Source organism: Somniosus microcephalus, chromosome 8, assembly GCF_052327205.1.
Source record: "Somniosus microcephalus isolate GS21.2 chromosome 8, FLI_Smic_1.0, whole genome shotgun sequence".
NCBI classification, from domain to species: domain Eukaryota; kingdom Metazoa; phylum Chordata; class Chondrichthyes; order Squaliformes; family Somniosidae; genus Somniosus; species Somniosus microcephalus.
Window position 1 is genome coordinate 66,269,956 of NC_140994.1, and position 12,251 is coordinate 66,282,206.

The 12,251-nt window shown below is 41.5% G+C and overlaps 1 protein-coding gene across 4 annotated transcripts in view; it reads left to right on the top strand.

The window, feature by feature from the left end:
* kif20bb (kinesin family member 20Bb) overlaps positions 1–12,251 on the top strand; it is a 141,077-nt gene that overhangs the window by 27,065 nt on the left and 101,761 nt on the right. For 3 of the 4 annotated variants that reach the window (XM_085994828.1, XM_085994831.1, XM_085994832.1), the window contains exons 7-11: positions 1,609–1,657; positions 3,835–4,068; positions 4,264–4,375; positions 4,537–4,605; positions 9,736–9,882. In XM_085994828.1, the coding sequence (XP_085850954.1) occupies positions 1,609–1,657; positions 3,835–4,068; positions 4,264–4,375; positions 4,537–4,605; positions 9,736–9,882 (611 nt within the window). The remainder of the gene's footprint in view (positions 1–1,608; positions 1,658–3,834; positions 4,069–4,263; positions 4,376–4,536; positions 4,606–9,735; positions 9,883–12,251) is intronic. The other variant, XM_085994830.1, reaches the window with a different exon arrangement.

Consider the following 12,251-nt stretch of genomic DNA (forward strand, 5'->3'; position numbering starts at 1 on the left):
ATAACTTGATTTTTTTCTTAATATTAATTCAAAAATGATAAATTTGTATATTAATTGACTTCAAGTAGATACTAAACATGATATTAGTTAATAACGTCCACTCCATCAATCCTGTTCTTTTATTAAAAAAAAAAAAAAACATTTTAACATCTGCACATTGATTCAGTTCTTACAGTATTTATCTCATTATCCCAAACACAGAATTTTAATCCTGAGGAGGCAGGTTACTGCAGAATAAAGTGCTTTATTAAGAATAAATGATCATAATTACATTTTAAGGCCACCCCCTGTAGAGGAGCGTCTGTTTATTTTATTTAAAGTTGAAGAAACCAAATATTTTTGAGGCTTCAGTAGACCCCACACAACTTCTCTACAAAGTAAACAAAAATAATTATAATTAGGCTGCATATAATGACAGCACACTTCCCGGCCAGAATGGAGATGATTGAATAATACCCCCATAATTATAATTAGGCTGCATATAGTGACAGCACAAGTCCTGGCCAGGTTGGAGATGATTGAATAATTCCCCCATCAATCACCCTTGGAAACTGCACTGCTGAAAGTGACTGGGATTGATTTTACGGACATTATTTGTATTCTGCAACTATCTTCCACTCGCTGCATTTCGCTGGAGAAATAATCCTACTTTTATTGGGAGACTGGCCTCACTATCAAGCCCCCACGACGGGTGGGAGGAGGTCGGTTGGAGGGGATGGGATTAAACACTTTTTATTTTTTTTATTTTTTTTTAAAGGAACACGTCCCCAACCTGCTGCATAACGCTTACAGCGGCAGGTTGCAAGGCAGTGCCATTGGGTGCCTGATTTTAAATTTAATAGCTGCCAGGCAGGTTTTCCAGGGCTCGGGGAAACCTAGCAGCAAAAGGGAGGCGAGAGCTTTTCTAGCACTCCTTGTAAGACAGGAGGAGCTGCAGTTCTTTCCCGCCCCCTCAAGGATGTCTTCGGCTAATCACGGTCTCTCTCTAACTCCTGCCGCGATTGGCACCCTCTCCCCAAGCCCCGATTTGCAGCCTGCCCTGCGATCAGATTCTTGTAAATTTGGCTGGCTGCCGGGCAGGAAACTGGAGAAAAAAATTGAGGTTGTGTGGTCAAATTTGGCAGTACCGCTGCCTCCCCAGCTTTGCCAGTTTCTATTTCGCTTCCCTGCCTCCCCGTAAATATCAGGGCCTCTGCTGTAGTTTGTACAGACTCTGTTTAAATAGACTCTGTTTGTTTGTTGAGTGAATGGCCTCGGTTCGCTGTCAAATAGACTGCTGTAAGTCCAGCCCTGCCTTCAACTCATTGGCGGATAGAGTGGTGTCAATACCCACTCTGTTATAATTAAATGATTTTTTTAACAATGGTAGTGTGAAACATAACTAAGAAAAACAACCAAAGCCTTAAGTTAGACTAGAGAGTTAGCCTGTATATCATATTACATTAGCCTGGGGCCATGCTGCAAGGTAAAGTCCTTGTCCAACTCTGCTATAGCATGCTGTGCCCTCCAAAAGTGGACCCTATATAACTGGTCGTATTAAAGATCATTTTGGATTTAAGTACATTAAAACACAAACTTTACATTTTAAAAATCTTGTTTTCCCCTTAGAGTGACCAGTGTAATGGGAGCAGTCAGAGTACACTAGATGCTACAGAAGGTAAGTTGAACAATTATGTATAAAACATGTAAAATTTACTGATTCATTGGGGTATAATTCGATATTGTAAACTTTAGTCATGAATCAAAATAGTTTTTCTAGACCATGTTATAAACTTTCAGTGAGTTGGTCTTTTAAGGTTTGCAAATACAAGGGAGCAACTTTCAGCACCTTTATGTTCGAAATAGGCTACTGATTTGTTGCTGATTATGCCTCCTAGGTTATAGATGGGCGGGCCATTGAAGGTATTAGTATTTTTCAATCATCTTAACAAATTGTTTGGTGATATGGTCCTGCACCTTTGGGGTTCAAATGGCTATGTTACGCCTTCTAAATATGTATTATACTTTCAATGTGCCTAACACTTGCATATAAAAGAAAATGGCAAATGCCAAGAGTAAGAATTCTAATAATGTAACTTGTTTTGAATCATTGTAAAACCACATGCTTCGCTGCAGAGTGCCAAAGTACGCAAGTATATTTATATTTCCTTTAAAGATGGCTGAAAAGATTTAATTTATATTTAACTTCAGCCCTTGATGTTACTTTCTTAAATTTCAAACTGTTTTACTCCAGTATTGAGCCACATAGTTTTTGAATGACTGATTAGCAGTCAATTAGACCATGGTTGAAATCCCAATCATTTTCTTGAATTAATGTCACATCTACTGATAAATGGAACAGAGTAACAGGAGTAGGCCATTCAGCCCAGAGAGCCTGTTCTGCCATTCAGTTAGATCATGGCTGATATGTATGTTGTCTCCATTTACCTGCCTTTGATCCATATCCCAGGATGCCCTTGCCAAACAAAAATCTATTGATCTCGGTCTTGAAAATTTCAATTGACCCAGCATTCATAGCTGTATGGTGGACTGAATTCCAGATTTCCACTATCCTTTGTGTACAAAAAAAAGTGCTTCCTTATTTCACTCCTGAATGGCCTATCTCTAATTTTACGATTGCCGCTTGTTCTGGGTTCCCACCACCAGATGAAGTAGCTTCTCTATGTACCCTATCAAATCCTTTTATCATTTTAAACACCTCAATTCGATCACCCCTCGAACTTCTAAACTTGAGATAAACGCCAAGTTTATGCAACCTGTCCTCATAACTCCGGTATAATTCTGGTGAATCTGTGCTGTATCCTCTCCAAGGCCAGTGTATCCTTCCTGAGGTGCGGTTCCCAAAACTGAACGTAGTACACCACATTGGGTCTGATCAAGGTGCCACTTCCTCCCCTTTGTATTCCAGCCCTCTTAAAATAAAGATTCCATTAGCCTTTGGTTACGTTTGGCACCTGCACACTAGCGCTTAGTGATTTTGTGTAGCTGGACACCCAAGTCCCTTTTCTCCTCCACAGTTCCTCGTTTTGCTAGTAAGAAAATAATGTTTTTTGTCTTTCTTGGGTCCAGGGTGGATGACCTCATATTTCTCCACATTGAATTCTATCTGTCACCGTTTTGCCCACTCACTTAATCTGTCCATGTCCCTTTGTAACTTCCTGCTCCCATCTACACAGTTTACTGTGCCTCCTAACCTAGTGTCATCTACAAACTCGAATATGCAACTCTCTATCCTTTCATCCAAGTCACTGATGTATATGGTGTAAAACTGAGGCCCCCGTACAGACTCATGGGGAGCATGACTTGTCCCATCCCACCAATCAGAGTACATTCCTTTATTCCTACTCCCATTCTCCTAACTCGCAATCAATTAGCAACCCATGTCACAAAGTTACCTCCAATTCCGTGTGCTTTTATTTTTGCTAATCTCTTGTGTGCAACTGTATAAAGTATCTTCAGGAATTCCATGTAGAAAATTTCCATAGACACTCCTCTGTCCACCATGTTAGTGACCTCTGGCTCAGTTACTCCATTAGAATCTCTGAAGGTAAACTGACTTAATGATCACTGTTTAAAGCAAGATATTTGAAACAGCAACCAAGACGAGGGGAAAGTGTTAAATCATTTGTTGTAAGAGTACTAGTGGAGAAACTTGCTTTGTTCACAAAAATTAAATTCAAGATTTGTGTATTGACCAGATATTCTGAATTTTTGGGTCAGTGAAATTTGCAGAATAAATCAGCAGTGTGTGACTGTTAGGGGCAATATAGCATTTGTAGTTTGTTTCAAATGTGAGAGACTAATATTTAACTCATCTGACAATATCCAATCCAGCCGGAAGTTCACTGAAGCCACTTGGTATTCTAGGAGATTTTGCCGAACACTTAAAGCATTCCGAACAAGTTGCTGTGCATGCACCAGAAAGGATCAGATTTTCTGTCTGGGTTTCATTTTGTGAAATATACAATGAAACGCTTCATGATTTACTTGATCCAGTGCCATATAAATGTCAGAAAAGAAAGCTACTTCGTCTTGCACAGGATGCAAAAGGCAACACTTATGTGAAAGGTAATTGAGCAACTATTTAACAGCTTTATAATTTTTGCAAAATTGGTACTGAAGGAATAACATTGGCTTCTTACAATGTTTCATCCTTTTTTTAAGCCTTGTTTTCCTGTGACTAGTAACAAGTAGTTTTACTGTATTATTCAGTAGACGATCAGGGTCTTTTCAAAATGTCAGTGTGCTTTATTTTATTTTTAGATCTAAAATGGATTCAAGTTTCCAATGCAGAAGAGGCATATACAATATTAAAACAAGGGAGAAAGCAGCAAAGTATTGCGTACACAAAAATCAACAGTCTTTCAAGTAGAAGGTAATTTACTTAATTAAATTCAATTACTGATGTAAATGTTGTGTAGTAACAGCTATAAATAATCAATTTGCTTAACTTTGGTGTGTAATTCTGAGCAAAACCACATGCTTTAAACCAGTAACAGCTGAATTTTAAATGTCTCTTAAATGTTTGTTCTACAGCCATTGTACATTTTCAATAAGAATTTTGCATGTGGAGGATGGCGGACTTCATGTTACAAGAGTCAGTGAGTAAGTAGTATATTCTAGTTGAGATTTCTTTTCAATGAAAACATGATATTAAAAATTAGCAATAAATCCAAGGGGGAAAGTTGTTTGTCAAAAATTTGAGCTGTAATGAATTTTATATGCTGTAATTAGCAAACTGTGCCCCTTAACTATTCTCTCCCAACATTTGTGTGCCATCTTCACCTCCATCCTTGTCCTTTTTTTGTGGTTGGATTATGTCCCTGGTAAGGGGTTTAATTGCCCAAAACCAATCAAACCAGCAATCTGTATGATTTAAGAAGCTTTCAACTGTAGGCCTACCCTGCTTCTTTTCTGACTTCCCCACCCACCCACCCATTCCACTTCATCATGAGGGCTGCTTACAACTACATGAAATCTATGGAGGAGCATCACTACAGTTACATCTGTCAGAAGCAATTCAGACAGACTTTTGGACTCTGGATAATCCAGATTCTGGAATTCTATAAAAGATTATTTCAAGAATCTGAACAATTACAATTCACATTTTCCCTTTTAACTCTTCCAGTTTACAAACGAACTGCACAATTGGGAATTCTTCAGAAAAGGCTTTTTGCACATTATTTCAGTTGTTTTGGTCTCTTAGACTCTTGGAAGAACCTGCTCCTCAGCAGCAAAAGCTTCTCATTTACATAAAGCAAAAAGTCTTTGAGGGTGTGATAGTTAATCATTATCAAAGCAAGACTATTATTGTGATATGTCGAAAATGCGCAGACCTCCTTAATATGTCTCTAAATTTAGAAACCTATAAGATAGAAGCAGGAGTAGGCCATTCGGCCCCTCAAGCCTGCTCCGCCATTCAATGCGATCATGGCTGATCATCCAAGTTCAGTACCCGGTCCCTGCTTTCTCCCCATATTCCTTGATCCCTTTAGCCTTAAGAAATATATCTAACTCCTTCTTGAATATATTTAATGAATTGGCCTCAACTGCCTTCTGTGGTGGAGAATTCCACAGGTTCACCACTCTCTGGGTGAAGAAATTCCTCCTCATCTCTGTCCTAAATGGCTCACCCCTTATCCTTACACTGTGATCCCTGGTTCTGGGCTCCCCTGCCATCGGGAACATCCTTCCTGCATCTAGTCTGTCTAGTCCTGTTAGAATTTGATAAGTTTCAATGAGATCCCCTCTCATTCTTCTAAATTGTAGCGAATATAAGCCTAATCGACCCAATCTCTCCTCATGCGTCATTCCTGCCATCCCAGGTATCAGTCTGACGAATCTTTGCTGCACTCCCTCCATAGCAAGAACATCCTTCCTCAGATAAGGCGACCAAAACTGCACACACTACTCAAGGTGTGGTCTCACCAAGGCCCTGTACAACTGCAGCAAGACATCCTTGTTCCTGTACTCAAACCCTCTCGCTACGAAGGCTAACCTACCATTTGCCTTCTTAACCGCCTGCTGCACCTGCATGCTTGCCTTCAGCGACTGGTGCACAAGGACACCCAGGTTTCGTTGCACTTCCCCTTCTCCCAATCTATTGCCATTCAGATAATCTGCCTTCCTGTTTTTGACACCAAAGTGGATAACCTCGTATTTATCCACGTGTTACTGCATCTGCCATGCTTCTGCCCAATCTGTCCCAATCATCCTGGAGTTTCTCGGCATTCTCCTCACAGCACACACGCCCACCCAGCTTTGTGTCGTCTGCAAACTTGGAGACATTACATCTAGTTCCCTTGTCTAGATCATTAATATATATTGTGAATAGCTGGGGTCCAAGGACCGATCCCTGCGGTACCCCACTAGTCACTGCCTGCCACTTGGAAAAATACCAGTTTATTCCAACTCTTTGCTTCCTGTCTGCCAACCAGTTCTCTATCCAAGTTAGTACCTTACCCCCAATCCCATGTGTTTTAACTTTGCACGCTAATCTCTTATGCAGGACCTTATCGAAAGCCTTCTGAAAGTCCAAATACACCACATCCACTGGCTCTCCCTTGTCTATTCTACCAGTTACATCCTCAAAAATTCCAGTAGATTAGTCAAGCATGATTTACCTTTTGTAAATCCATGTTGACTTTGTCTGATCCTGTCACTGTTTTCCAAGTGCTCTGCTATTATATCTTTTATAATGGACTCTAGCATTTTCCCCACTACCGATGTCAGGCTTACCGGTCTATAATTCCCCATTTTCTCTCTACCACCTTTTTTAAATAGTGGGGTTACATTAGCTACCCTCCAGTCCATGGGAACTGTTTCAGAGTCTATAGAATTTTGGAAGATGACCAGCAATGCATCTACTATTTCCAGGGCCACTTCCTTAAGTACCCTAGGATGTAGATTATCAGGCCCTGGGGATTTATCGGCCTTCAATCCCATCAATTTCCCTACAAATACTGATTTCATTCAATTCCTCCCTCTCATTAGACCCTATGTTCCCCGACATCTCTGGGAGGTTATTTGTGTCCTCCTTTGTGAAGACAGAACCAAAATATGTATTTAATTGGTCTGCCATTTCTTTGTTTCCCATTATAAATTCCCCTGATTCTGACTGCAAGGGGCCTACGCTTGACTTCACCAATCTTTTTCTCTTCACATATCTATAGAAGCTTTTACAGCCAGTTTTTATGTTCCCTGAAAGCTTACTCTCATATTCTATTTCCCCCCTCTTAATTAATCCCTTTGTCCTCCTTTGCTGAATCCTAAACTGCTCCCAATCCTCAGGTTTGCTGCTTTTTCTGGTCTATTTATATGTGCTTTCCTTGGATCTTATGCTATCTCTAATTTCCCTTGTTAGCCACGGTTGAGTCAGCTTTTTTGTTTTATTTTTATGCCATACAGGGATGAAGAAATTGTGTAGTTCATCCATGTGACCTTTAAATGTTTGCCATTGCCTATCCACCGTTTACCCTTTAAGTAACGCTCCCCAATCCATCCTAGCCAACTCACACCTCATACCATCATTGTTTCCTTTATTTAAATTCAGGACCCTTGTCTCTGAGTCAACTATTTCATTCTCCATCTTAATGAAGAATTCGATCATATTATGATCGCTCCTCCCCGAGGGGCCTCGCACAACAAGATTGCTAATTAATCCTTTCTCATTACATAATACCCAGTCTAAGATGGCCTGATCTCTAGTTGGTTCCTCGACATATTGAGCCAGGAAACCATCCCGTATACACTCTAGGAATTCCTCCTCCACAATATTGTTACTAATTTGGTTAGCCCAATCTATATACAGATTAAAGTCACCCATGATGACTGCTGTGCCGTTATTGCACGCGTCTCTAATTTCCCATTTAATGCCACCCCCAACCTCGGCATTACTGTTTGGAGGTCTGTATACAACTCCCACTAATGTTTTCTGCCCCTTGGTATTTCTCAGCTCTACCCATACAGATTCCACATCATCAGAGCTAATATCCTTCCTTACTAGTGTGTTTATCTCTTTAACAAGCAATGCTACCCCACCTCTTCCTTTTTGCCTGTCCTTCCTGAATATTGAATACCCCTGGATGTTGAATTCCCAGCCTTGGTCACCCTGGAGCCATGTCTCTGTAATCCCAATTATATCATATCCATTAACTTCTATTTGCACAGCTAATTCATCCACCTTATTATGAATGCTCCCTGCATTAAGGCACATAGCCTTCAGGCTTGTTTTTTAACACTCTTAGTCCTTTTAGAATTATTATTTACTGTAGCCCTGTTTGATTTACACCCTTGGTTTCTCTGCCTTCTACTTTTGCTTTTTTCTATCCTTGCTTCCCATTCCTCTGTCTCCCTGCACAGGTTCCCAACCCCCTGCCATTTTAGTTTAAACCCTCCCCAATAGCACTAGCTCCTCCATGGACATCGGCCCCGGTCCCGCCCAGGTGCAAACCGTCCGGTTTGCACTGGTCCCACCTCCCCCAGAACCGGTTACAATGTAGCAGGAATTTGAATCCCTCCCCCTTGCACCATTCCTCTAGCCACGTATTCATCTGATACAAATTTATGATACAACCTCATGAGAAATGCCACAGAAAATACTCATGAGTAAATAAATACCCATTATGTGTAATATCCGATGTCTTAACAGCTCTTGACTGCAGACCGGGGGATGTAATAGATGCGCTTATGCCTCTTGCCCATCTGTAGAATGTGGGATGGATAAAAGAGATAATTCACACACAAATCAAAAGAAACAAGTATTGGGCAACAAACCTGCTGACATAAGAACATAAAAATTAGGAGCAGGAGTAGGTCATATGGCCCCTTGAGCCTGCTCTGCTATTCGATAAGATCAAGGCTGATGTTTGACCTCAACTCCACTTTCCTGCCTGATCCCCATATCCCTTGATTCCCTCAAGTACAAAAATCAATTATCTATCTCTCTGCCTTGACTATTGACTCCATTTAATATTGAAGGATGAGTGATTTGAATCCATCTTAATACTGATTTAAAAAAAAAAATACACACCTTAGATAACATTTCTATATTTGTCACACTTGACTACTTCTAAGCTAACTGGAATAGGGCATTGTTGTCATAATATGATGCATGTTCTTGTCTGAGCATCAGTGGCATGTCAAAAGCTAGGTTATAATAAATCTCAAAAGCTAAATACTGTGGATGCTGGAAATCTGAAATAAAGCGAAAATGCTGGAAATACTCAGCAGGTCAGGCAGCATCTGGAGAGAGAGAAACAGTTAATATTTCAGCTCAATGACCTTTTGTCAGAACTGGAAAAAGTTAGATGTACCAGTTTTAAACTAGTACAGGAAAATGGGGGAGGGGAGGGAAAGAACAAAAGGGAAGGTCTATAAATCTCTCTAGCTTGTATGGATTAAGTCAGTATCCAGTGTTGATGTGAAGGCTGCGGGATTGGTTGGGCAGATTAAAATGTTGCACCAGTACTTTACCTTTATTGGCAGGAGCCAGCTTCATTATTATGTACTTGATGAACCTTGTATAACTGCTGAAGACCGCTTAATATTTTGACCATGGTCCTAGACTGGTGTCCCACCTGTGGGATATCCTATTATAATCTGAACTAAAACTCTAATTTAGAAAGGAAGCTTCTCAACTGCCAGGCCAAGCTGTTAAAGCGCACAGTATAAATTAATTAATTTCTGGTTCAGTTAAGGATTTTTTTTGTCTGAATGAAACTGCTCTATTTACAGGTTGTCACTTTGTGATCTTGCGGGATCAGAGCGGAATGCAAAAACCAAGAATGATGGGGACAGATTGAAAGAAGCCGGAAACATTAACACTTCTTTGTTGATTCTTGGAAAATGCATTAATGCATTGAGACATAACCAAATTTCAAAGTAAGAGAACCCTTTGTCTCTTCCTGCCCTCCCCCCACCCCCACCACCATCAATTTGCTTGCTACAAGTAGTTCTTGTATCCTTTACAATTGCAGAATAAGATTTTAATGTTGTTTTCCTTAAGTAGTGATGAGAATTGTAAGTTTAAACATATCCTTTTGTTTACTGTAACATTCTTCTCTTCTCCCTCCCCAGTCATCAGCCATGTTATTTTTAAAAAAATGCTCCAATAGTGAGTAAATGAGATTTTTGGTAATATACAATTATCTGTGTTGCAGGTGGCAGTCGATTAACTACAGGTTGCTAAATTAGGGCAGACTCTAGTTTATCTCTATGGGCCCTTTTTGTATTTTTCAGTTACTCTGGCTCTAATAGACGAGACCACTAAAGGAATTATGAATCAATGATGTTTCCTATACTCATCCTGATATAAATACATTAGCTATCCTGGGCTTCAAAACAAAAAGGTATATCAACCTGAAACCTAGAGAAGGAGCTGAAAACTGCAAGTCGTGATTGTAGTCAACAACAACAACTTGTATTTATATAGTGCCTTTAGCGTAGTAAAACATCCCACAGCGCTGTACAGGAGTATTATAAGACACAAAATTTGACACCGAGCCACAAGGAGAAATTAGGGCAGGTGACCAAAAGCTTGGCCAAAGAGGTAGGTTTTAAGGAGCGTCTTAAAGGAGGAAAAAGGTTTAGGCAGGGAATTCCAGAGCTTGGGGCCGAGGCAACAGAAGGCACGGCCACCAATGGTTGAGCGATTATCATCAAGTTAAGAGGGCAGAATTAGAGGAGCGCAGATATCTTGGAGGGGAATGGGGGGTGCTGGAGGAGATTACAGAGATGGGGAGGGGCGAGGCCATTAAGGGATTTGAACACAAGTATGAGAATTTTGTAATCGAGGCATTGCTTAACCGGGAGCCGATTGTAGGTCAACGAGCACAGGGGTGATGGGTGAATGGGACTTGGTGCGAGTTAGGACACGGGCAGCCGAGTTTTGGATCACAAGTTTATGTAGGGTAGAATGTGGGAGGCCAGCCAGGAGTGCATTGGAATAGTCAAGTCTAGAGGTAACCAAGGCATAGAGGGTTTCTGCGGCAGATGAGCTGAGGCAAGGGCGGAGATGGGTGATGTTACGGAGGTGGAAATAGGCGGTCTTAGTTATGCCATGGATATGTGGTTGGAAGCTCATTTCAGGATCAAATATGACACCATGGTTGCGAACAGTGTGGTTCAGCCTCAGACAGATGTTAGGGAGAGGGATGGAGTTAGTGGCTAGGGAATGGAGTTTGTGGCAGGGTCTGAAAACAATGGCTTCAGTCTTCCCAATGTTTAATTGGAGAAAATTTCTGCTCATCCAGAACTGGATGTCTGATAAGCAGTCTGACAATTTAGAGACCGTGGAGAGGTCGAGAGAAGTGGTAGTGAGGTAGAACTGGGTGCCGTCAGCGTACGTTTGGAAACTGACGCTGTGTTTTTAGATGATGTCGCCAATGAGCACCATGCAGATGAGAAATAGGAGAGGGCCAAAGATGATCCTTGGAGGACACCAGAGGTAACAATGCAGGAGGGGGAAGAGAAACTGTTCCAGGTGACTCTCTGGCTACGATTAGATAGATGAGAATGGAACCAGGCAAGTGCAGTCCCACCCAGCTGGACGACAGTGGAGAGGCGTCGAAGGATGGAGTGGTCAACCATGTCAAAGGCTGCAGACAAGTCAAGAAGGATGAGGAGGGATAGTTTACCTTTGTCACAATCACAAAGGATGTCATTTGTGACTTTGGTGAGAACCGTTTCGGTACTGTGGCTAGGGTGGAAATCTGATTGGAGGGATTCAAACATGGAGTTGCGAGAAAGTTGAGCACGGATTTGGGAGGCGACAACACATTCAAGGACTTTTGAGAGGAAAGGGAGGTTGGAGATGGGGCGGTAGCTTGCAAGGACTGGAGGGGTCCAGGGTTGGTTTTTTGAGGAGAGGGGGGGAACAGTACCTGAGGAGAGAGAACCGTTAACAATGTCAGCTAACATGGGAGCCAGAAAAGGAAGTTGGGTGGTCAGCAGTTTGGTGAGAATAGGGTCGAGGGAGCAGGAAGTGGGTTTCATGGACAAGATGAGCGAGGAGAGGTCATGAGGGGAGATCGGAAAGAAACTGGAGAAAGATGTGAATTCAGGGCTAGGGCAGGGGGGAACCTTAGAGGAAGTTTGGCCCGGTGGGCATGGGGAAGGAAGGGAAGTGGCAGAGGCAGCTGAACGGATGGTCTCAATCTTAGAGACAAAAGTCCATGAGCTCCTCACGCCTGTTGTCGGAGGTAAGGGTGGAGGAGACAGGAGAGAGGGGTTTTAAAAGACGGTTAGCAGTG